This window comes from Mollisia scopiformis, assembly GCF_001500285.1.
Source record: "Mollisia scopiformis unplaced genomic scaffold LY89scaffold_25, whole genome shotgun sequence".
Taxonomy (NCBI): Eukaryota; Fungi; Ascomycota; class Leotiomycetes; order Helotiales; family Mollisiaceae; genus Mollisia; species Mollisia scopiformis.
The window spans coordinates 187,811-209,734 of NW_017263605.1; the positions used below are offsets into that span (position 1 = coordinate 187,811).

Genomic DNA, 21,924 nt, shown 5'->3' on the forward strand with positions numbered 1-21,924 from the left:
TTCCTCAGGAATGGATCAATGGGCTTATTGAGCAGCAGGACTTCTGGGTACACGACTTAATTAAGCGATGTGGCTGGTCTACAGCTAATTAATTAATAAAATTCATGATTCTGATGCCCTGAACGCACGGACTTTTGTCCCCATGTTCGTAAGTCAAATTCAAGGTAATACGCTTAAAATGATTGGCTGCAGAGGAAGAGCTTCAATTCTCACAACTGACCCTTAAAATTGACACGCCAGGTATTGAAAGAACAGTACCAGGCCGTGAGATTTCTTTTGTCTTCATTTCAATCTATTATCTCTTCGTGAAAGTAATTTACAACCGTCTCAAAGAAGACTTTACCACGTGACTGCATAGTAGACTAAATTTCGTGCCGAGTGAGGAAGCAACTGGGCTTCATCAACTCTACGCTTTTCATTCAACTCCAATTCCTCGACCACCCAACCTCTTCAAAATGTTCCGAACAGCTCTCCTCAGATCAGCACGCAGTGCTACCAGCCAAGCCGTTCGAATCTCAGGGACAATTGCGCGCCCAAGTCTCTCAAGCTCTGTTGTCACAAAGTCCCGATTTGCCCCGTCTGCTTTCCAAGCTGCTAGATGTTACTCTGCTGCCGCAGGTCTCTCAAAGACAGAGGTTGAGGGCAGAATAGTTGATTTACTGAAGAACTTCGATAAGGTCAGTGTTGTGGAGAACGAAGGAAGCTCTTGCTAATTTTTACAGGTTTCTGATGCATCCAAGGTAGACCGTCTTGGCCACGATATTAAGTTGATGGATGTTAATGTGCCACAGCTCTCACCTACTTCGCATTTCTCGAATGATCTTGGGTTGGACAGCTTGGATACCGTTGAGGTTGTGATGGCGATTGAGGAGGTCGGTCCATGGAAACATCTGCAAGTTTGCATAGTATTGACTCTAGGCCAGGAATTCAGCATTGAGATCCCAGATAAGGAGGCAGATGCCATCCACAGCGGTAATGCTCGAGGAAATTCGATTTAAGCACCATGACTAATTCATGCAATAGTTGACAAAGCCGTTGAGTACATTCTTAGTCAACCAGATGGTAAGCTTGCCTTATATCATATAGCGGATACATCTTGCTAACTAAGTTATAGCTCACTGAGTGATGTTGCTTGTATATTAGGAGAGTATGAGAGAGAGGAGATATTGGAGAAAGATGAGCGAGACATGGCCATGAACGACATCTTATGGGGGAATTCTGTACAGATCAATGTGCTCCTTGAAGCACATCGATTCTATGCAACTGTAAAATTGCTTAGAACACTTTCCTCTACCATCACAGCTGTTTTGATAAGTGAACGCAAATATATCCGGTTCGCATGGCCCAAATTCATTCCTGCGAACCACTAGCTTGCCCACAATCGCGCTAATTCCTCTTATCCCTGTCCTGCACATTGCGAAGCCTGAACTTTACAGAATACATCCCTTCATCAGCAACTCTTCCCCGCTGACCTTGAAGAACGACAATAACCTGCAGAAACCTTCAAAATTACCAGAGACCCTGCGTGTCTGTAATTCGGATTGGCAAATCAGGGAGCTCGCAGTGTGCATGGTCAGTACGGAGACCTGTCTCACTCGTATGCCGCATAGGACGAATTTCCCCTTTGCCCACACTTTCGACCTTACCTCGACATCACACTCATCACAATAATCCACCATGTCGTCGGGACTCACTCGAAGGAGAGGCGGTGGCGCCGGAGGAGGCGGCGGCGACACTGAGAACGGAGAGTCGAGTCGCGTGGCATCTCCTGTGCCCAAGGCTGGCTCTTCTCGTGATACCAGTGGACCAGAAACTTCCTACGAGAGCGGCGAGAATGGGCACAAGATTGCATTTGACCCGAGAGATATTAGTGAAAGCGCCGAGAGGAGCAAGCAGCCCAAGTTGACGCTTATGGAGGAAGTGCTGCTGCTAGGCCTCAAGGACAAGCAGGTATATCCAATCTTCGGCGGAATTTATACAATCAACCATGTCTAATTGTACTTAGGGATACCTCTCATTCTGGAACGACAATATTTCATATGCGCTACGAGGATGTATCGTTATCGAGCTAGCTTTCAGGGGGCGCGTGAGCATGCAGAAAGACTCATCCAGACGGCGATTCCCCTTGGCAGATCGAGTAATTGAAGTTGTCGACGATACACTTACTGGCGAAGTCTTGTTAGATGAAGCGCTGAAGATGATGAAGGCTAGTGAGAAGATGAGCGTAAGCTCGTGGATTGACTTAATGAGCGGTAAGTTACCCCTCCCAGACATTTGCAATCCGCCGTATCTAATTCTTTGAACTATAGGTGAGACTTGGAACTTAATGAAGATTGGCTATCAATTGAAGCAGGTTCGAGAACGTCTAGCAAAGGGTCTGGTCGACAAGGGAATACTCCGAACAGAAAAGCGAAACTTCCTACTGTTCGATATGGCTACCCATCCTGTAGCTGATGGAGGAGCAAAGGAAGAGATCCGAAGAAGAGTGCGAAATGTTTTGACACAACGCACTGTTGTGTTGCCCGGAAGTCAATTTCTCCCAGAGAACCTCGAATTCAGATATATCCGCACCATTGCCATGGTTTGCGCTGCATATGCCGCGAATGTGCTTGAGAACGCACTGGCTACCTTAGGACACGAAGCTAGAGAACGAGCATTTGCTCAGGTTGATGAGTTATTGGCCGAATACAGCCAATGGCCGTTCGGAAAGAGAGCAGGCGGATCTTCTGGTGTTGGTGCAAACTTGGGACAGGTTATCGGTGAGGAGGTCACGAATGGAAAAGACAAGGAATTGCAACTTGAGGTACGTTTTCAATTAATTTTCTTGTCTCAAATTGAGACTGATATTTGTGCAGGTCGTTGCAGCATGTTTGAGTGTCTTCACAAGACTGGACTCTTTGCTTTAAAGCAGTAGGCGTGTTATCGAAAAGGAACAGCAGACAGGTTTGGGGCAACACTTCTATTTTGTCGTAATACACGGACAAAAGTCCCCAGAAAAATACCAGCGAGAGATTTACAGAAATTCCTGCTTCCAAAGCCGTGGGTTACAATTGCTGGATTTGGTCAGTGACTTTGGCGAGTAGGCTTTTGCTCCGGTCAAATCTCTTGCTCTTTATTGTACAGATATAGTGTAGTGTTGGCGATTAGGACGACCCAATCCATGCTGGTATGGTCACGTCTGTGCTAGATGTGTGAGTGAATCAATATTGTCAGGGGGTGATGTTTTAGACTAGTGAATTCACAATAAAAATCGAGAGCGGATGATGAGAGCAACATTGAATCACTTTGGTAGACCGACAATTCCACATTTACATAATATTGCCAGCAACGATTAACTACATCGCTCCTATTTTCGCTTGCCAGAACCAAAGCTGCCTTCAAAGCCTGGTCTGCTCTTAACCTTTGGCTTCTTGGACTTGACCGACTTCCCCTTCCCCTTGCCTTTGCCCTTTGTACCCTTTTCGTCTCGTCTCTTCTGAAGATTCTCCTCTCGCTTCTTCTGCTTCATCGCTTGACTCTTGGCAACTCCTTCCTTCCTCTCTGTCCACTCCTTCTCACTCTTCTTCTTGGACTTCTCCTTCCGCTTCAAGGTCTTCTTGAGTAAGGAAGTGTCATCCCGAACCTTTTCACCATGTGCCCGCTTCTTAGCATTGAGCCATAAGTCCTTCTCCTCGATATCGGCTCTTTTCTCCTCATCGAGTCCAGCAATTCGCTGTCTCTTGGTCTCGGTAGCACGAAATGCTGTAGCAGCATCTTGTGGTCCCCGCTTCCTGGGTGCGTTCTTCAAGGATGTCAGATTTTCCGCGAGTTCTTGACCATCGGCAAATGAAACGCGTCCGAAAGAGAAGTTGTGGTCTGGAGAATGTATGGCGGGGCTCATCATGCTGGACACGGGTGAGTCTCGTGCAGATGCAAGAGCAGCTTCCCGACGTGCATCTTCCTCCACTTTGGCTTTCATTCGAAGCTCCTTCTTGTGAGCCTTACGTTGCTCTTCCTTCTTCCGCCTGGCTTCGAGGAGCTCTTGTCTATTTCGAGCCGGGCGTCCATCTGGTCCGTCTGCCTTTCGTGCAGCTCTTAGAGCCTCTATCCGGGCATTCAGTCTTGATCTAAGCAATTCCGGGTCTGTGGGGAGTTTGATGTGTTTTGGAGCAGTGGCAGGAGGGATGACGGATGATGTCGAGGTGTTGGTGCTAGGTTCTGTGGGGTTGTCGAAGGTAGGTGATGGTGAGGTAGGACTGGGGGAGGCAGATTCATGCTGCTCGGGCTTTTCTTCTAGACCGTCGGCTTCGAAATGTGCCATCTCACCAGACTGGTCGACATTGTCAACCATGGCTAGGTCTCCGTTTTCCTCGTCCATAGCATCTTGGTCTGATTCTTCGGGTTGTTCTAAGGCCGTAGGTTTCGAGATTGGCGCATTTGCGGGTTCGTCAACCGCTGGATTTTCCTTTTCCTTCTTATGCAACTTCTTCTCTTTCTTCCGCTCCTGCTTAAGCTTTCGTTTCTCATCTGGAGTCGCCTGTTGCTTCTTCCCTGTCTTTGGGGTGTCTTGCGTATCCGAGGTCTTCTGTTTCTTGGCCTTTTTCCCTTGTGGCTGCTTCATACCCTCCTTTGGCTGTTCTTTCTCCACACCCTCTATATCAGATCCTCCCAATTCTTCCAGTTCTTCCAGCTTCCTCTTCCGTGCTCGCTCATCCATAACATCTTTGGCAGTCTTGGCAGAATCTGGATCGAGTTTTGCGCGTCGGGCTGCGGCTGCTTGCTCTTTGGTTTGCTTTTTCTTCTTCCATTGATCCTGCGCAATCAATTAATGTTTGTTTGTGTTGTTCGAAGAGATGGAACATACACTGGTGTCTTCGCCATAATAGAACTTTGCTGGAATGAGGGACAGCAAGCCGTCGAATGCAGCTGCGTGTTCACGCAAACGGTCCTACGACAAATTAGAAAATTTAATGTTAGAGGCGGGGAAAAATGTACCTGGAGAGAACTCTCCGCCATAACAATCACCAGATCTCTAATTGCTCGTGATTGTGAATAAGGACTTGGCAAACAGCATACACATTCAGAATGCTCCGCTTCGTGATCTTTGGGCGCAGATGCAATCGTTGTCGAAGGTCAATGTGCAATCCAAAAATCCTCGTCGATAATTCTTATTAGTGCGATTTTGCTCCACAAACTTTTGGTTCCGCTTTGCGATAAGCCTTCCACGTGACATAGCTGATAACGGCACCCTTGATATTCATGCGAGCACAACTTGGCTTCTACTCAGCCTCGATAGAGAACGTAAGCAAATTCAACCTGCCTGGTTCAACAGGTCAGAATAGAGTTAATTCTGGCAGGAATATGCAAAGACAAGGCTATTTGAGTGAATGCCACGTCTGATGTGGCTAACGGTCTTTCCAAGCCCCGGTCCGTTCTGCCTTCTTCGAGATCTACATTACAGTCTTTCCACCACATGTTCCATGAACATTGAAGCTTGTCAAAAATTGCTTTCTTCAAGTTGGAGACGATCGTCTCCGAATAAATTCTTTTGTCTACTTCGTTAGCATGCGTGCTATTGAGAAACTCCTGCGATCATTCAAGCAGGCTTTCTAATACCTCCACTATGGCACCATATGTTGAGGCCAGCTCTTTGTCAGAGATAACTCAACTTGCGGGGAATCCTCCTAAGTATCCTCGAAACCCCATGGAAACCAAGAGACAACCTCTCACTCTATACATTGCTCGAGTCCCAGGTAGTAGAGGTATGTCACAACCATCACATGTGACCTGCGACTGTGAGGCGCTAATATGCTCCCAGATATCATTCTTACAACGCTCAAGCCACAACTCAAGAACGTAACTGCGGAAGATGTCTCTGCTTCTCTCTACTATCTCCATCTAAACACGGAAGATGACATTCGATTCCTACAGGACGATGAAGGAGCAGGTATCATAACAGAGGAACCTGAACCTGTTCTAGAAAAACCATTACCAAGGAAACCTCTTCCTGAAACTGCTAGATCATCATTAGAGCTCAATCGCTCTGCAAATACTGGAGCTGCCCCAAGTCCCTCAGCATCTATGCCAAGACGGAAGCCCGTTACGTCTATAGCTTCCTTCACTGAAGGGCGTCAGCAAAGTTCAAATTCAGACGTAACAATACCTAGACGCCCACTCGGACCAAGGCCTTTTGGTACAGAAGTCCCCGTCGCTAAGAGTGTCCTACCGGGCGTCGAAAATGTTCGACCAGATTCTCGAAGTAGACGTCAAGATGCCAGCCTTGAAGAAACAACCGGTCGCGTTGGGAATCAGAGTTTCAGTTCCGTGGATCACATGGTTGACGAAATGAATCCTAACGCATTCTCAATAACTGTGATTCGTCGAGATCCATCTTCTGGTGCTCAATGGAACGTTGGAACCATCTATGGTCAACCTGTTCCGGGCGAAGCACAGCATCGGCGAAGCAAAGGCTCCAAAAAGCCATATTTTGATATGTCTATCCAGCTGACTACGCCTGGTTACAGCCAGTTCCGGAATGTATCAGCCACTGGAAATAGTGCAGACGGTATGACGGAGGTGTCTTCACCCGTCGGAGTCAGCCCCAGAGCCGACATCTCACCAGTACAACCAAGATCTGGTTCAGGATTCAACCGACACCTCCGCATGGAAGGATCTAGCTTTTGGGAACGTTCCTCGATGCACAAGAGAGCGCAATCGGACTTCTCTGGGGAACGTGCAGTTCCACGTGGGAAGGACATGAGTTTAGATGCGACTACTTTTGGAGCGTTGAATGTCTCCAGCAATGATAGCATGTCAACAGGAGCCGTCGATTCTCGCTCTAAAGGCTACATCTTCGAAAGTCCATGGGGAGGTTGCTGTAAATTTTCCACTGGAAGTGGAGGTCGAACTCTCAAGTGTAAACATAGTCTTCCAGCGCCAATTTCGGCAAAGACAGCTGGTGACTTCACATCTGCGCCACAACCGCCATCGATTGTGAGTGAATTGAGGTTCAACCTTCCCTCGTCAGGCATTTTCACGCCTTCTACAGCCTCGGATACTACTACGAAGAGATCTAGCATTGATTCTGGACGCTTCAATATCTCAAAACTTGGTCACATGCGCAACAAACTGTCTCCGGACAAGATCCGGCCACCAGCTCCTCCTCCTCGGCCAACACTTCCGCCTCGACCACATCCAACCTCTTACGCAGCCATGTACCCAAGCGACGATGAGGATCGACCGCCACTTCCGCCTAGAACACTAGCGACGTCACATTTAAGACCTGGATATCAACAAGCGAACTCATTTCTCTCAACTGATACGACTCAATTTGAACCCGATTTGAGCTATTCAGACGAAGCAGATGATGGCGATCGTCTGGATCTTAGCATAGGTCGGGAGAAGGCAGGTGGAGGTAATCGTGGAAAGCGTGCGAAGCTGGGCAAATTGATCGTACATGATGAAGGCTTCAAGATGCTGGATTTGGCAGTCGCTGCTAATATGGGGATCTGGTGGAGCGTATGGGAATCTGAAAATCAATAGGTCTACGAATCTTCTCGAAGGGGTCTCCCTCCACTTCCCACTCCTGAAGCCTTACCAAGCGGCTTCAATATCCAATATTTGTTTCAAGCTGAACATTGGTCAGAAGCATCTAAATATTGACAGCAAGAATTCTTGTCAGCCACTGCAGCTTGAGAACAATCTTCTGCCGCCACAATCTGATATTTAGTTGACACTTGCGACCTAAGAAATACAGCGAGAATTTGATTCCAAATTTTCGTTTTTACCTAGGCATCTGGACTTCACATCCTCCTCGGCTTCACCAGACTTCAGCTCTGTCATGTCACACATTGTGATATACAGATGGTGCTCCAGCGGCCTTTGCCTGTCATCAGCAGGATTAGAACTTTGGATTCCAAGCGAGATCATGACCAAAATGGAATTAGGATCGTCGATTCACGTTGAGAATTGCGATGAGCATCAAAATGGCATTTGTTGAGGAGCTCGATAGTAGTACAGCGAATTCCATTTGGAATCGTCAATCCGTATTACAATCAATAATCCTCCCCAGCCAGGAACCTCTCTGTACACCTATTTTTCTTATGTGCGACAGTTTCTCTTACTCGGTCATTCATGGAAAAGGAGAAGCCTGAACGTAGCACCGAAGCCACAGTTGGTTTTCGTTTCGTTTACATCCATCTCGAAGTCTTTGAGTTGTCTCAGGCAGTAGAAGTCTCGTTGAAGATCTCCATATAAGAGCAGACACCACCCTTCCATTTTTCATTCTCCATCACGGAACAACAAGCATCTTCTCTAAGCTCAACTAATCTAATCAAACACTACACTCACTTCAACCTTTTCTTTCCCACATTCACTCAACCGCCAAAATGCAATTCACCAAAGCCCTCGCCATTCTCTCCCTCGCTGCCACTGGCCTCGCCGCTCCCACCGTCGAAGTCGCCAAGCGTACTAATGGCATCTCCTGCGCTCAGAGCCAAGGAACTCTTGCTTGTTGTCAGCAGAAGCCAGTCTTGCAACCTGTTTCCTCTCTCGGCGCCAACATTGCCCCAACTCTCGGAGGTATCTTGGGTGTCATCCCCGACATCCTGCCATTGATCGTCCCCACCGTCTCTGTTGCAGCTCAGTGTAAGAATCGATCACATATATACTTTTGGAGAATTCTTACTTACGAACGCACAGGCGTTGCTATCATTGCCGAGGTCGAAGCTTGCGCTACTCCCAACATCTGCTGCTTGTCCTCATCTTCAGGAAATACCAACAGCGCTGGCGTAAGCATCTTCATCCTCTTTTCAAGAAGCTTAGAAAGTAACGTCAATCCTCACAGCTCATCCAACTCCTCTCCAACGACGACATCTCCGTCTGCCCCGGTGTCACTGTCTAAACGCGCACCCTCTTTCTACACTTCTTCCTTTCACGCCCATCCACTAAAGCACCATCTTGGGTACATACATCATGGGTTCACTGTTCGCAACATCAGGATAGGGGAGGCAACATGGGAGTTTCGCTCAGTTCAGTAATTGGCTTTGGATTTGAGTTCTGGACGATGGGAAAGAAGACGGTCTCATTCAACATTGGACTTTCTTTCTGAGCTCATCAGTGGTTTCTTAACTTGTCATTGGTAAAACTTTTTAGACTTTTATTCAATGCATTTATTTTTCTTTCCTACTTTGATTCTTTCGTGACTTTTGCATTTTGGATTCGAGTTGAGGTTGGCTTTAGAGTGCTGTACGATGTACTTTCTCGGCAGGACAGTTCGCCGAATGAACCCTTCCCCAGACGCCGTCGACGTTGTACTGCAGGTTACCGCAAGAGAACACGCCTCGAACGGCGCCTTCCAGAAACGGCGAAGCTGCATTGCATACTGTGGTAATAGTAATACAGAGTAGGAGTACTGACGGTAGACCCTGTTTCCGACAATGCAGCTTCCCGTCCTTGTAGCACTACCTTTTGGCAGGTACAACGCAGGGGATCTTAGAATCAATTCAAAGATGACCATGGATTTGGGAAGTAGGACAAAGTATATTTTCATTGTCGGAGATACTTCCATGTGTTACTTAACTCTATTTAAGCTCCAATCCCAGGATGTGACCCATCCTTCACTCTCATACGCCGACCACCTCTTTACCAAACGCCAAAACAGTCCTACCAAAACAAAGCTTTACCTCGGCAATGCAGAGCTAATGAGAAATGTACTGGAACACAGCTGATACTTCGTGCTCTCCACACTCTTGTCTCAACAGCAAGTCCTGAATGGGCTTCAAACCCTCGTTTACAAAATGGTTCCAAGTACTCGTATCACCGTACATCATAGCTGGTGCCTTGATGTACTGCTTCCCATCTGGCTTGCAGCGTTTGCACTTGAACGTATCATGCGTGTCGCTAGTAGTACTTCCACGGTACTGGAACAATTCTCGGAGACTGTCCAAGGTGAAATGGCGTTCCACGTCCTCGGCAGAGTCCACAACACAAGATGACAGTGACTGCTTGTGAGATTGTCGCTGGAAAATCTTCTCTTCAATGGTGCCGGTCGCAATGAATCGATACACGAAGCAATCTTTCTTTTGTCCATCTCTCCATACACGGGCAAGAGCCTGCTGATCTGCAGCTGGGTTCCAGTCCGGGTCGAAGAGCACAAGTCTGTTGGCGCCTATGAGATTGAGACCACATCCTCCAGCTTTACTGCTGAGAAGGAAGATAAATTCGCTGCCTTCAGGATCATTGAATTTGTCCACAAGTTTCTGTCGCTTTGTTACATTCATGGTTCCATCGAGTCGCAAGCTACCGTATCCACGATGTCGACAAAGCTTGTTGAACATATCCAGGGTTTGAGTGTAATTACTGATCAGCACAATCTTGTCGTTCGTGTCTTGACGGATTCGAGCAAGCATCCGATCCAATACTTGCATCTTGCCAGAGTACCAAGGCTTGATATCTCTATCTCTGCCCCTGGCCTCCTTCGGGACGTAGTCATCTGGCCAGAATTGTTCGCAGCCAGGTAGGTCGTCGGGAAGATTGAGAAGATCTGGGTGGTTACATAGCTTCTTGAGCATACCGATAGCCTTGAGAGGTTGACTGCCCTTTCCTCTGAGCAATGCTCTGATGTCCGGACTGCTGATAAAGTGATTGTATAGGTCCAGCTGAAATGGAGCGAGGTTGCAAAATACGACGTGCTCATACTTGACTGGTAGGTATTTTGATAGAATGTCGTTCGTTCTCCTGATAATGAATTTGTTGACAACGGCGAGAAGCTCTCTGACGCTTGCGTCACCCTTTTCTCTATCTTTATCGCTGCCAGCAGCGTCTCGTCCCCTCAAGATAGGTATCTCGTACTTCTTTCGGAACTCTAACCGAGTCCCAAGAAGGCCAGGATTGGCAAAGCTAATGAGTGAGAAGTATTCTGTGAGATCGTTCTGGATTGGGGTTCCAGAAAGAATAACTCTTCGCGATACATTGAGGCCATTCAAGGCTGTGAAGGTCTGACTGTCACCGTTCTTCAAACGATGGCCTTCATCGCAGAGCATCAGTCCGATTTTTGTGTTCTTTAACTCGTCCACATAGAGTCGCAGGGTCTCGTATGAAACAATAATAACTGGTCGTGTTATGGCTCGGCCACTGGCGATGGCCCATTGTCGCAGTTGTTGGATCAGCTCCTCTTTTGAAGCTTTGCCATCAATAGCAAATGGCTGTATTGCATCTGGTCCAAGCCATTTTATCAGCTCATTTGCCCAGTTCTTGACCAGACTGGACGGACAAGCTATGATGGCTTTCGAAATGGTCGATTTTCCAGCATCGGGAGACTGTTTGATAAGTGTCCACATGAGTGTTATACATTGAAGGGTCTTTCCCAGACCCATCTCGTCCGCCATGATACAGCCATTGGCTCGCTCTTCTATCATGCCTGTAACACATTTGTACATAAACTTCACACCTTCAATCTGATGCGGCCGTAACACTTTCGCAAGTTTCGGATCAATGACGACCGGGACTTTTGGTCTTTCTCCCTCGACGACTTTCTTGATGCCTAGGATCTCTGCCAAAGACTTGTGGACTAAAGGAGCATCAATCTTGGGTTGTTCGGGTTCATCTGCTTTCTTCGCCTCTTCAATTGTCCTCGGCTTCTCGTCTATTGTAGGGTCGTATAAGACAATTGCGAATTCTCCACTCGGGTCATGTAGTGGTTTTGCCACAAACACTGCTCCTTGTCTTAATCCCAAAGTCGGTGGAGGTCGATTCGGATTGTACGATGCGGCGTTCTTATTGATCAATGGCACTGCAAAGCGTTTCCGAAACATTGTCTCTTTGTCCTTGACCTGGAAGACCGGGAACCTATTGGCATCTCTATTCGCAAGAGCCATCCGATCCTCGTTCGTCCAAGGCTTATCATCATCTTTGCTGCCATCAGCTCCTCCATAATCTACCTTCCGCCGCTTCCGGGTTGGCTTCTCTGATGTCCGTGATATTGTCGCAGATCCAGGACATTTGAATGGCGTACTCAGTTTGTTCACGGACTGAGGTGTGTACATGCGCTGTGTGGATGAAGGTATTGGTGTCCTCGCGGAAGATGATGGTATGTTCTCTTTGTCATCGCTCAATGTAATTCTGAAGGGCTTCTTCAATTTGTCGATACTCTGAGGCGTCGCCGCGAGAGTGGTACCAAGGCGTTTTTGAGTAATTGCTGGCGAGCTTGAAGGCTCTTCTGGAGGCGTAATCATCATTGCTGCATGATCGTATCCTTTTGTCACTGGGATTTCAACAACAGGAATCATATTCTCTATGTCCTCGAGGCAGTTTTCGAGTATCGAGTCCGCGTTGAAGACATCGATGTTGGGATGTGGCAATATCAAAACAATCGCGACGCGTTCAGAGGAAAGCGCGCTAATCACCAGCACATGTGACTCAGCCACACGTGACCTGTTTTTGACATGGAAGCCACCGCCGACGTCACCGAAAACTCCCGAGAAATTTCCCGCAAGAAAATATGTCGCTCAGGGGGCGCCGAAAAGGAAGAAAAAAATTCGACATGCATTGAAAAATAGTTCAAAAAGGCCCCGACATCCTCAATCTCAAAAAGTCGTACGATTCTCCTGTTCAATATCACAATTTCAAAGTCCCATACTTACCCCGGAGATTCATTTTCACGCCGTTGCTCCGCTGCCCCGCGCTAAGTTCAAGAATGGCCCCAACTCGACCTTCGGATATCGACAACTTTTTTGCTCGATACCAAAATCCCATTCTTGGGACCACTTTTGCGACACAGGTTCTCCATTATCAATACATACGGCGAACTCAACCGGCAATTGATTCGGGCGTCGCTACTGCTGTCAGAAGTACTTCTTTTCCACGACCGTTAAGAGCTGGCCTTGGGTGGGCAGTCGTGTTTATTGGACTTTTGACCAAGATCACGTTGGCGAAGAAGTCCATAAGAGACTTTTCAGATCCGATCCTTGCTGCCAAAACCGAAAGAAAACAGTGGAAACAGGTCTCCAAAGAGGAACTGTAAAGCTCTGGTATTCGAGAATGATGGCTTGAGCAATACAAGTCGCTTCACTTAACAACACTTCATTATGTCCGCCGACTTTTGGGCTGGCTACATTAGCGGAGCGGCAGGAATCCTAATCGGCAACCCCCTCGACCTCATCAAAGTCCGTCTCCAAGCTGGATCTCCCTCCCTTTCAAGAACCAGCTCTAGCTCCAACATTCGTTCCACTTCCCCTTCTACTCCCAGGACCTACGCCTCACAATTCTCCCCAGCGAGCTCCCTCATCAGAGGAGCAGCAGCTCCCATCCTCGGATACGGAGCCCTCAACGCCCTCCTCTTCGTAACCTACAACCGAACCCGTGACCTCCTCCAAACGACCAACCCCACGTCTCCTTTCCCAGCACAGCCAAATCTCTGGACAACCTGGCTAGCAGGCGCAATCGGCGGTCTCGCAACCTGGGTCGTCTCCACGCCCACCGAGCTCATAAAATGCCGCGCCCAAACATCATCTTCCTCCACCGGCGCCTCAACCTGGGGCATCACCAAACAGATCCTCAAGACAGAAGGAGTCCGCGGCCTGTATTTCGGCGGCGTAGTCACAGCTCTTCGAGATAGCATTGGCTACGGTTTCTACTTCTGGTCCTACGAACTCAGCACCCGGATCATGATGAGCCGGTTCCCGCCGCAAGAAGGCCAGGGCGGGGAAGCTGCGAAGGTTTTGCTGTGTGGGGGACTAGCGGGTGTGGTTACGTGGGCGAGTATTTTTCCTTTGGATGTTATTAAGACGAGGGTTCAGACTCAACCCTCTGCTGTTTCTGGCGGCGAGAGTTCTCCGCTCCTGGGTGTTGGTGGTGGAGGGAGGAGATTGGGCGCAATAGAAGTTGCGAGGATGGCATATAGAAATGAGGGCGCAAGCGTGTTTTTTAGGGGACTGATGGTTTGTAGTGTTAGGGCGTTTATGGTTAATGCGGTGCAGTGGGCGGTTTATGAGTGGATGATGCGGGAATTGGACCCGAAAATAGAGAATGGGAGGTTATAGACTCTAGATCAGAATAGAATAGAGAGTAAGATAGAGCTTAGACGAATGTATGAATACATGACCTGAACATGATATCAATTTCTGTCCAAGAGTCAACCTTCAAGCTCATTAAGGGAAAATAAGCCGAATAACTTTCAGTAACGACTTTAGTTATCAGAACAAGTCATTTAGTCAAACGTTGTCATGTGCAAAGTGGCATCGAATCCGCTATTAGAGGAGGCCCGGGGGCAACAATATATCTTGCGTTCCGCTGTATGAGGACTTGTTATCAACTCTGGAAGATCAAGCTTTTGCATTTTCAGCTATGCAAATTTTGTATATGACTCCTCGTCTTCGACGGATTGAAATAGCTAGATCTTATCTTGGGCTCCTGATATTGGCAGCCTGAGATTGTCGTTACGCGTGTCAAACGTTGAATTCGAGATGCTTTTTGTTGGTGAATAGGTGTGTAATTCGTAAGCTCGTTGAAGCCTACTTCTTGCGAGATCATGGACCAAAGAATTGTAGATCTTATCTGAGGATCTACAGCTATGTTTGAACCAGACAATTGCAGAACTGTATTGTTTGTGGAATCCTCCTACATTGTACTCTACTCAGTGGCTGTACTAGGCCGGGAAATTCTTTTTAGCAGGATATCTGCCCTATCTTCGTTCCTCAAACGATATGCTCAACAATACACTATCCCACATATACGACCTTACTTAGTCACTCTCATCCTCATCATCCTCCTCCTCACTACTCTCCGAATCCGCCTCCTTCAACCAATCAATAAACACCACCGTCTTCTCCCTAACCCTCTTCATCTCCTCTCCCTCCACATCCCCCAGCGCCTCGGCCTCGTCCCACCATCTCAAAAATGCATCTTCCTCCAACACCTCCAACTGATACAACTTCTGGCAAACCGCCGCAAGAATGACAGCCCCGCTCCCTCTATGTACCAAGTCCTTCTGTAGACACGTAATGAAGTCCACTTGATCGTCTTCCTCCTTGTCCTTGCCTATTGCCACATCGTTCAAGAACTCAACCACGCCTTCAACGGAGAAAGCCTGTGCCACAGCTTCGCTGGCTCCGAGTTTGTCGTTCTCGACTAATTGGGAAATGCGCTTTGTGAATGCTACAGCGATGGCGCGGCGGAGTTGGTGATCTGAGGCGTTGTTACTGAGTCGTAGACCCATGAACTCTAGTCTCGCTCCACTCGCAGGGCCGAAGTTACCCCCTTCTCTGAGGGCATCGAGAAGGCCAGTGACGGCATCATGGTGGAAATTTTCACTCGATGATCCCGTTTCGCCGTCGTCGGAAATGGAGCCAGTGAAGCTGGATCGATGAGAGCGACCTTCCACTGGTTCGTCAGCGCTAACCTGAGATGAGAGGGTAGATATTGAGTCGGATGAGAGGTTGAGATGTTCGGTGCTGTAGATGAGTCTGTTGTGGAGGACAGCTACTTCGTCGTCTGAATCTTCATCATCGTAATAACCGTAACCTTCACCTCCTTCGCCAACCAAGAGAGGGTCGTTGGGAACGAGTTCCGCAGGTTCGTCATCCGAGGCGTCGTGCAATTTCCGCTTTGCGCGAGTGATTCTCGATCCTGCTTTGACTTCTCGGTTGTCTGCTATTCTGACACCGTAAGATATCAGAGCTCCTGGTTCCAGCGTGCAGTTCTTGCCAACCACTGCCTCGTTTGCAATGATTGATCTTTCGACCACAGTACCATCGCCAACAACCACATCGTCCCAGATATAGGAATCTTTAATCGTCACATTATTCCCGATCTGACATCTCCGTCCAATGACGCTATTCGAGACGAGACTCCCAGCTCCAACACTCGTGTCTTTCCCTACCACAGTTTTCTGTCCAATCTCGCAACTATTAGCAAGCATAACACCATTCTCTTTGCAAAAATTGCCCTGCTCAAAGGAGTAGTCTTGATCAGTAACAAGATTGCTATCCGGCACAAGAGGATATGTCCACCTGCCCAAAACATCCTTAGAAACCGCCTCATATGATTGCAAGTTGAAGACACGAGCAGCATAATGCCGATCCACGATCTCTGTGTGTATCGTCTTCCCATTCAACTCATAATCTTTCAGTACGCCATGTAGGAAATGCCGTCTTGGAACCTCGTAGTCGAAGGACTCGGCCCACAGCGCAAGCACATCAGGAGTGCAGATATCAATTCCACAATCAATCAAATCGGTCCTAATCTCCATCTCTGTGTGCATAGTCAGGAGTTCCGGGTCGAGATTGACGTATTTATTTGCTTGTAGCGGGTGCATCTCTTCGTAGTGTATGCAGCGATTCTTCGTAGGATCAATCACAAAGACTGGCTCTATTCCCTTCGCTTTTGTCCGATGATCACCCAATCCACCAGTTCGCAGAATCATAGTCATGATCGCATTCTTGTCCGCTAGCCTTCTTGCTCGATGTCTGGAAAGAGCGTCGTCAATTGGTAAGTTCGAAACCAGGTCCCCATGTACGAGGAGGAAATCTCCTGTGATCAGATCTCGTGCGTCCAGATCTCGCATGGCGTCTCCTATTGAGCGGGCTGTGGTCTTGACTATTTCGAGGGAGGTAAATGGTGAGGCGTTGGAGGAAGGATGCCATTTTGAGGTTTGGATGTAGTTCTCTACTTCACTGGTATGGGCACCGCAGTAGATATAAATGTCGGCTACTCCTGACATTGCCAGGAATTCGAGGGTGTATTCGATGAGAGGCGTGTTCGCAAGCGGTAGAAGGCACTATAGAATGTTAGTAACTGCGTTAACCAGACCGACGAAAGAGGGTGGAAAGCACTCACTCTTGGTGTTTCTATGGTGAAAGGAATGAATCTGGTCTCAAAAGAATCTGCAAGCACCTTCGCGACGTTAGAACTTTTGTCCGCACTCTAAAATATCATTCGATCTGCGACCACGTACCACAGCTTGTAAAGTCTCTTCTCTCTCATCCTCAGACTTCTTCCCAGCAGCGGAACCCCGTTTCGCTTTGGGACTTCCCTTTCCCCCACCACCAGCACCCTTCGCAGACTTTTGCGCGTTGGACATTGGGTCGAGCCCGCGTGAAAGACGCGAGCTATCTTATCAAATAGTCAATTCAGGATGCGCGCAGGATCATTCGTAATTATTCATCGAATTCAGTATTCATGTTATGGTGGGGTCGTTCTGCAAGTATTCACCAGCTCAAAAGTTGAGTCACGGAAAATTGTCCCTCTTCGACCGACGCCACAGTGGCTGATAGCTCGAGGATCCTTCCGCACCGACGAGGCTGATCAGGCCATTTCGTGTTCGATTGAAGTCCAGATTCCCGCCCCATAATCAGGGGCCTTTTCAACGTCGGAATACTTTATTGCAACGTCAATCCGTTCCTTCGCTGCATCTTTTTTTCTTTTGAATTCTCGCTGTGAAAGGCAGGTCTGGATCTGTGGCATCTTGACATTCATTTTCTTGGCGTTGATAAAGCACGTTCTCATCGCAAGAGTACAGATCACAAACACCACGTCTCACTGACAGTTCCGAGAGACAGTTTTTCAAAGTCGGGTCATAATAGTGGTGGTTGAATTGGACTATTTTTTGCAGACATATCGGCCATCATCGTGCTGAAAGACAGCCGTTACACCAGCGCCAGTGCAAGCATCAGCATGCCTCCTTTCATCCTTTCAATGCGAATTTCCAAAGTACCGCCTTCCCATGGCCATCAGACGCCGCTGAATAAGATATCTCCCGCCTGCGCCAAACGTCATATTCGTGTACGAGATGAATCAAAGATTCACCCAAAGACGTAACCCCCAGATAAATATGCAAGGCGCTCAACAAGAAATATGGATACAGTAGAGAAAACTAGTCGTTAAGGGATCGATTCAAGGCCAATTTTAGGATATGATAGTTACCAAACTATCCTTATTGGGAGAACCCGCCTGGTGGGGGATACATTCTCTGCCGTTTCTCTGGGTGGTCATCAGGCGGTCCTCCAGCCATGTCAGACATCACTCTTCGATGAGGTTGTGTGGGTCGAGGCGCTCCCATGGGCTGGTTTTGAGCTGGAGGAAACCCAGACTGTGGATGAGGGTGCGTGGGGGTCATGTTATATTGTCGATTGTCTGCCATGCTCTGCTGCATATATCCTCCCGGAGACGGACCTACGGGCGATGGCCCTGATATTTGATTTGGCGAGTGCCACGAAGAGGCTGTCGCCGGCGATTTCCCGGGCGATGTCTCCTCTTTCAGAGATTGTGCTGCAGACAATTGTCCCATATTCAAGCCCAATGGTGGATGAGTGGTTGTTGGCGTGACAAAGCCCCCAGGGTGTGACATTTGTGCTGGCTGTGGAGTGTATTGCGCATTCTTCTTAAATTGTGGCAGATGCTTTTCCAGCGCTTTCAGCATTCCTTCTCTCGTAAAGGGCTTCGGCAGGACGTCGTTCATGCCTAGTACTCATTAATATATACCACAGTGTGTCTGAAAGTGACTAACCATAGCGGAAGTACATATCGATATCATCGGCCCTTATATTTGATGTCATAGCTATAATGGGAATCTGAGGCCGTGCTTCTCGAATGCAAACAGTGGCAGAAACTCCATCCAGATGGGGCATAATAATATCCATAAAGATCAGATCGAATTGGCTCTGGCCATTGATCTTGGTCACGGCTTCCAAACCATCTCGCTATAAAACTAGTCAATATAGTAACTTTCACTTCTTATATAAAACTTACTGCAGTCTCTACTCCACACTCGAAAGCCTGCAGGAACTTTGATCCTATGCGCGCGCATACTTTGTCATCTTCGACAAGCAATATACGAGGCTTGGTCATTCCCCATACAGACTCTATCGAGCTCTTTTTCCGGCTAATCAAGGAGCTGCTTTCAGGCAGCATTTCGGGCATTGTGTCTACTGGCATCATACCGTTCGCAGGCAGAGAGTAAGGAATGTTGTTGATATGTTCGCTGTTGACAGGATCGATACCGTTTGTGTGACCTACAGGGTATACCAAGCTATCAAGGTCATTGCCAATGGTATAACCAAGATGAGCGCTAGAACTTTCCGAATGTGGTGGTAAAGATGTGTTGGTGTTGTCTGGAGTGGCTGAATAGTCGTTGCGCAGGTTGTAGTCGTGTGTCATCTGTTCTAATTCCTTATTGGGCAAGTTCTCAGCGGAAAATTCATCAAGCAATTCAGATGCCTGTTGTAAAGGCGAGGCGGGGTGGTCGTCGATGATGCCGTCGTTCATGGATGGATCACCACTTCCCATACCGTTTGCACCGAAAGGGCCACCAATCCTGCTGTTTCGCCTCTGAGCATCGACGCTGTGGAGGAATCCCATCACTCTGTGCATCACTCCATCATGATTCTTGACAAATTTCTGTAGTTGGACAACCTGCTGTAGTAAGACGACATGTCCTTGAGCAAGGTCATGGTACCTTTCCGAGAGATGCTGAAGCTGTGCTTGGGTGGCCATTAGCTGGCTATTGACCATGTCCATTTGTTGAGAAGGGTACGTTTCTTCCAAAGTCTGTGTTGGTTTTCGAGGTGCTGGCGCTTTCCGTCTAATGTTATCTAAGGAATCTTTCTTGTTGGCTTGAAATTCTGGGTGCTTGAATTCCCAGGCCTGGCTTCTTATTAGTCTGTATTTACTAAGAATGAAAACACCATATACTAACATTGGCGCCGTAAGGGGATGGAGTGTTGTCTTCGTTATTCTGTCGGACCTTGTGGAAGTCATACTTGTTCAGTTGTCGAACGAAGGAAGCAAAGTTGCTATGTTTGAAATGTTTGGGCAGGATCATTTTGGTAAATTTCTCGTTCTAGAGTGGATTGTTATTACGAGAACAGCGCAAGCCTAAGCTGCTTCATGAACGTACTTCAAGGACGACGAAACTATCACCGTTTTCGCCCCATCGGACAATGTGTTCATAGGATGGATCTTCCAGCATTCTGTTGGCAATGTATTAGTGACTTGGCGCATCAACATAATCTCTATACTGGAGAATCAATGACATGCAGTACTTACTTATATAGCTTACGAACCTAAAGAGACATTAGCCCCAGCAATATAATTTCAAGCGGAGGTATCTAGACTCACAAAGTCGCTGGAATTGTTGGCCGCCGGGCCACCCATATCCCCGCCTTTGTCCATCTTTGCTATCTTGCTGGGAGGCTTTGGGAGTGATGGCGACCGCTCCCGACGAGCGCGGGAAAGAATGCAAAGAATGATTCGAGATCCCGATGAATGGGAGGACGACGGAGCGCGATCGAGTTGACAGTGCACGGTCTTGCTGCTCCCTCGGCACGCCCAGAATAATGCAGATAAAGATCTCTGACCGTCTTGGTCCCCAGCGATAGCGAAGGGCGTCTTTTGCTGGTCGGCCAATGGGTCTTACTGCAGCATCGAGGGTCTGGACATCACGGATACAGTCGAAAGTCGATGGAGGGTCGAGATGTACGGAGTATGCAGATGAGGCTCACAGGAGAAGCTGAGTGACATTACCTGTAGTGGGGATCAGTGGCTAGCAAGCTAGGACTCTAGGAGTGTGGACTTTTTCGTCGCACTGATCGGCAACGGCAGGGATAATGCTCTGGGCAGGGTGGAGGGCGAATCAGCGGCGGACGATGCGCCACCGTTGTTGTTGTGGGCGCATCTGCTTCCTTGATAGTGAGACATGTCGACCCCGAGCATCGCGGACAAGCTGGGGGGATTCTGCAGGCCCATGGTGGCTCTGCCATCAACACGCTCTAATCGACGCCCCTTTTTGGCTATTTGGCGCACCGCTAGAGCCAAGCGAGGTGCACATGCGGCAGTGATCGCTGCCGAAGCAAGCAAGCATATTCATATTTCTCACAACTCTCATCTCGGACAGGTCGAGAAAAACAATTCCTCGGTTTGATGGTATTCCTGCTGCTGCTGCCGTTGTTGGTGGATATCGAGCTGCTTTCGTGCGTGTTGTGTGTAGCGCCAGCCGACTCGCATTCCATCTGTCCATCATCGTCGTGATGCGATGTGATGTACTGTTTTCTATGCGCATCCATCCTATCGACATCACACACGATGCTAACTCTCACCCGCCCTGGCTCGCCCACGGCGTTTTGCCTCTTTAAGGTTACCGGACCTCAACCAGATCTGTGGGAATGACGCATGCGTGGAGTGGAGTGCCCTACCATCCGGCCCGGAAAAATTCAAAGGTTCAGTTCACTCACTCAACTCATGATCTCGCCTTGTCCCACACGTCCCGCCGGCCCTCAACAGGACGAAATACGGTCATGTCGAAGAAAAATGATACACTCCAGTGTGAGGAGACAATGCTCCGCCTCGGCTGGAGGATGGAGAGACAAAACAAAACAATAAACAAATCTCGTCGTTCCGTCGGGAAGGATCCGCCCGCGCAGCATCTCTGCTCCTCCTCTTGATCAATCTCGCATTCTTGGCCAGCTCAGAAAATCTAAATCCCCCCGTCGCAGCCCTAGTTCAGACCTATCACGCCAAGTTTCCGCGACGCTTCCGGCTGATCATCACCGTGTCGGTTCGCTCACGCGCTTACAAGCACCACCGATCATCATGTCCAGCATTTCTGACGCCCGCCAGAACCCTGAATCGTGAAAATCGCCCTCGCTGACGTCTCACCCTAGCCTCTATGGCTCTCAAAGTTCAGAATGCAGCAGCTGCTGTCAGGAACCAATTCAAACTACTGTGCACCCCTTCCCGACCTTGTATAGCGCCTTTAATATCCCAGGACTTCGAGACCAATAAAAACTTCTGAAAAGTGCCTACTAGATACCTGATTGGCCTCTATATCTTAGGATGCGAACAGCGCTATACAAAGTACTGTATCTTAACGGTCCAGCTTGACTTGTTCAGGGGCTAAACTAAAATAGGAGTCCAGTAAGATGCAAGGCGTTCGTGCTGACCGCTGAAATGCAT

General features: G+C 48.2%; 10 protein-coding genes across 10 annotated transcripts; 6 read left to right on the forward strand and 4 right to left on the reverse strand.

Annotated features, from left to right (window-relative positions):
- Window positions 1-404: 404 nt before the first annotated feature.
- LY89DRAFT_626146 (acyl carrier protein-like protein) lies at window positions 405-1,377 on the forward strand. The gene is made up of 6 exons (XM_018211097.1): window positions 405-677; window positions 723-740; window positions 792-872; window positions 924-972; window positions 1,024-1,062; window positions 1,115-1,377. Exons 1-6 carry the CDS (start codon window positions 456-458, stop codon window positions 1,120-1,122), a joined length of 417 nt encoding a protein of 138 aa, XP_018065012.1. The 5' UTR covers window positions 405-455; the 3' UTR covers window positions 1,123-1,377.
- A 47-nt stretch (window positions 1,378-1,424) lies between these two features.
- LY89DRAFT_655405 (vacuolar protein sorting-associated protein-like protein 74) lies at window positions 1,425-3,298 on the forward strand. The gene is made up of 4 exons (XM_018212341.1): window positions 1,425-1,950; window positions 2,006-2,252; window positions 2,310-2,803; window positions 2,856-3,298. The coding sequence occupies exons 1-4, from the start codon at window positions 1,678-1,680 to the stop codon at window positions 2,904-2,906; spliced, it is 1,065 nt and encodes a 354-aa protein (XP_018065013.1). The 5' UTR covers window positions 1,425-1,677; the 3' UTR covers window positions 2,907-3,298.
- Window positions 3,299-3,303: 5 nt separating this feature from the next.
- On the reverse strand, window positions 3,304-5,122 carry LY89DRAFT_655407 (SURF6-domain-containing protein). Its single transcript, XM_018212342.1, has 3 exons — window positions 4,975-5,122; window positions 4,844-4,927; window positions 3,304-4,792 (listed from the first exon to the last, which is right to left on the reverse strand). The coding sequence occupies exons 1-3, from the start codon at window positions 4,993-4,995 to the stop codon at window positions 3,347-3,349; spliced, it is 1,551 nt and encodes a 516-aa protein (XP_018065014.1). The 5' UTR covers window positions 4,996-5,122; the 3' UTR covers window positions 3,304-3,346.
- Window positions 5,123-5,293: 171 nt separating this feature from the next.
- LY89DRAFT_723263 (uncharacterized protein) lies at window positions 5,294-7,993 on the forward strand. The gene is made up of 2 exons (XM_018218800.1): window positions 5,294-5,741; window positions 5,798-7,993. The coding sequence occupies exons 1-2, from the start codon at window positions 5,603-5,605 to the stop codon at window positions 7,519-7,521; spliced, it is 1,863 nt and encodes a 620-aa protein (XP_018065015.1). The 5' UTR covers window positions 5,294-5,602; the 3' UTR covers window positions 7,522-7,993.
- Window positions 7,994-8,366: 373 nt separating this feature from the next.
- On the forward strand, window positions 8,367-9,118 carry LY89DRAFT_723264 (uncharacterized protein; the record flags this gene model as incomplete). Its single annotated transcript, XM_018218801.1, has 3 exons — window positions 8,367-8,625; window positions 8,680-8,768; window positions 8,825-9,118. The coding sequence occupies 3 exons, from the start codon at window positions 8,367-8,369 to the stop codon at window positions 8,879-8,881; spliced, it is 405 nt and encodes a 134-aa protein (XP_018065016.1). The 3' UTR covers window positions 8,882-9,118.
- A 412-nt stretch (window positions 9,119-9,530) lies between these two features.
- LY89DRAFT_689317 (uncharacterized protein) lies at window positions 9,531-12,317 on the reverse strand. Its single transcript, XM_018215884.1, has one exon. It carries the CDS (start codon window positions 12,264-12,266, stop codon window positions 9,678-9,680), a length of 2,589 nt encoding a protein of 862 aa, XP_018065017.1. The 5' UTR covers window positions 12,267-12,317; the 3' UTR covers window positions 9,531-9,677.
- Window positions 12,318-12,673: 356 nt separating this feature from the next.
- Window positions 12,674-13,000, forward strand: LY89DRAFT_739663 (uncharacterized protein; the record flags this gene model as incomplete). The annotated part of the gene is made up of 1 exon (XM_018220488.1): window positions 12,674-13,000. The coding sequence occupies one exon, from the start codon at window positions 12,674-12,676 to the stop codon at window positions 12,998-13,000; it is 327 nt and encodes a 108-aa protein (XP_018065018.1).
- Window positions 12,708-14,018, forward strand: LY89DRAFT_655411 (mitochondrial carrier; the record flags this gene model as incomplete). Its single annotated transcript, XM_018212343.1, has 1 exon — window positions 12,708-14,018. The coding sequence occupies exon 1, from the start codon at window positions 13,065-13,067 to the stop codon at window positions 14,016-14,018; it is 954 nt and encodes a 317-aa protein (XP_018065019.1). The 5' UTR covers window positions 12,708-13,064.
- Window positions 14,019-14,719: 701 nt separating this feature from the next.
- Window positions 14,720-17,056, reverse strand: LY89DRAFT_595486 (nucleotide-diphospho-sugar transferase; the record flags this gene model as incomplete). Its single annotated transcript, XM_018209862.1, has 3 exons — window positions 14,720-16,753; window positions 16,813-16,869; window positions 16,931-17,056. The coding sequence occupies 3 exons, from the start codon at window positions 17,054-17,056 to the stop codon at window positions 14,720-14,722; spliced, it is 2,217 nt and encodes a 738-aa protein (XP_018065020.1).
- Window positions 17,057-17,908: 852 nt separating this feature from the next.
- LY89DRAFT_700613 (response regulator) lies at window positions 17,909-20,145 on the reverse strand (the record flags this gene model as incomplete). The annotated part of the gene is made up of 7 exons (XM_018217136.1): window positions 17,909-18,435; window positions 18,482-18,674; window positions 18,724-19,617; window positions 19,670-19,813; window positions 19,871-19,943; window positions 20,020-20,036; window positions 20,092-20,145. 7 exons carry the CDS (start codon window positions 20,143-20,145, stop codon window positions 17,909-17,911), a joined length of 1,902 nt encoding a protein of 633 aa, XP_018065021.1.
- Window positions 20,146-21,924: the final 1,779 nt, after the last annotated feature.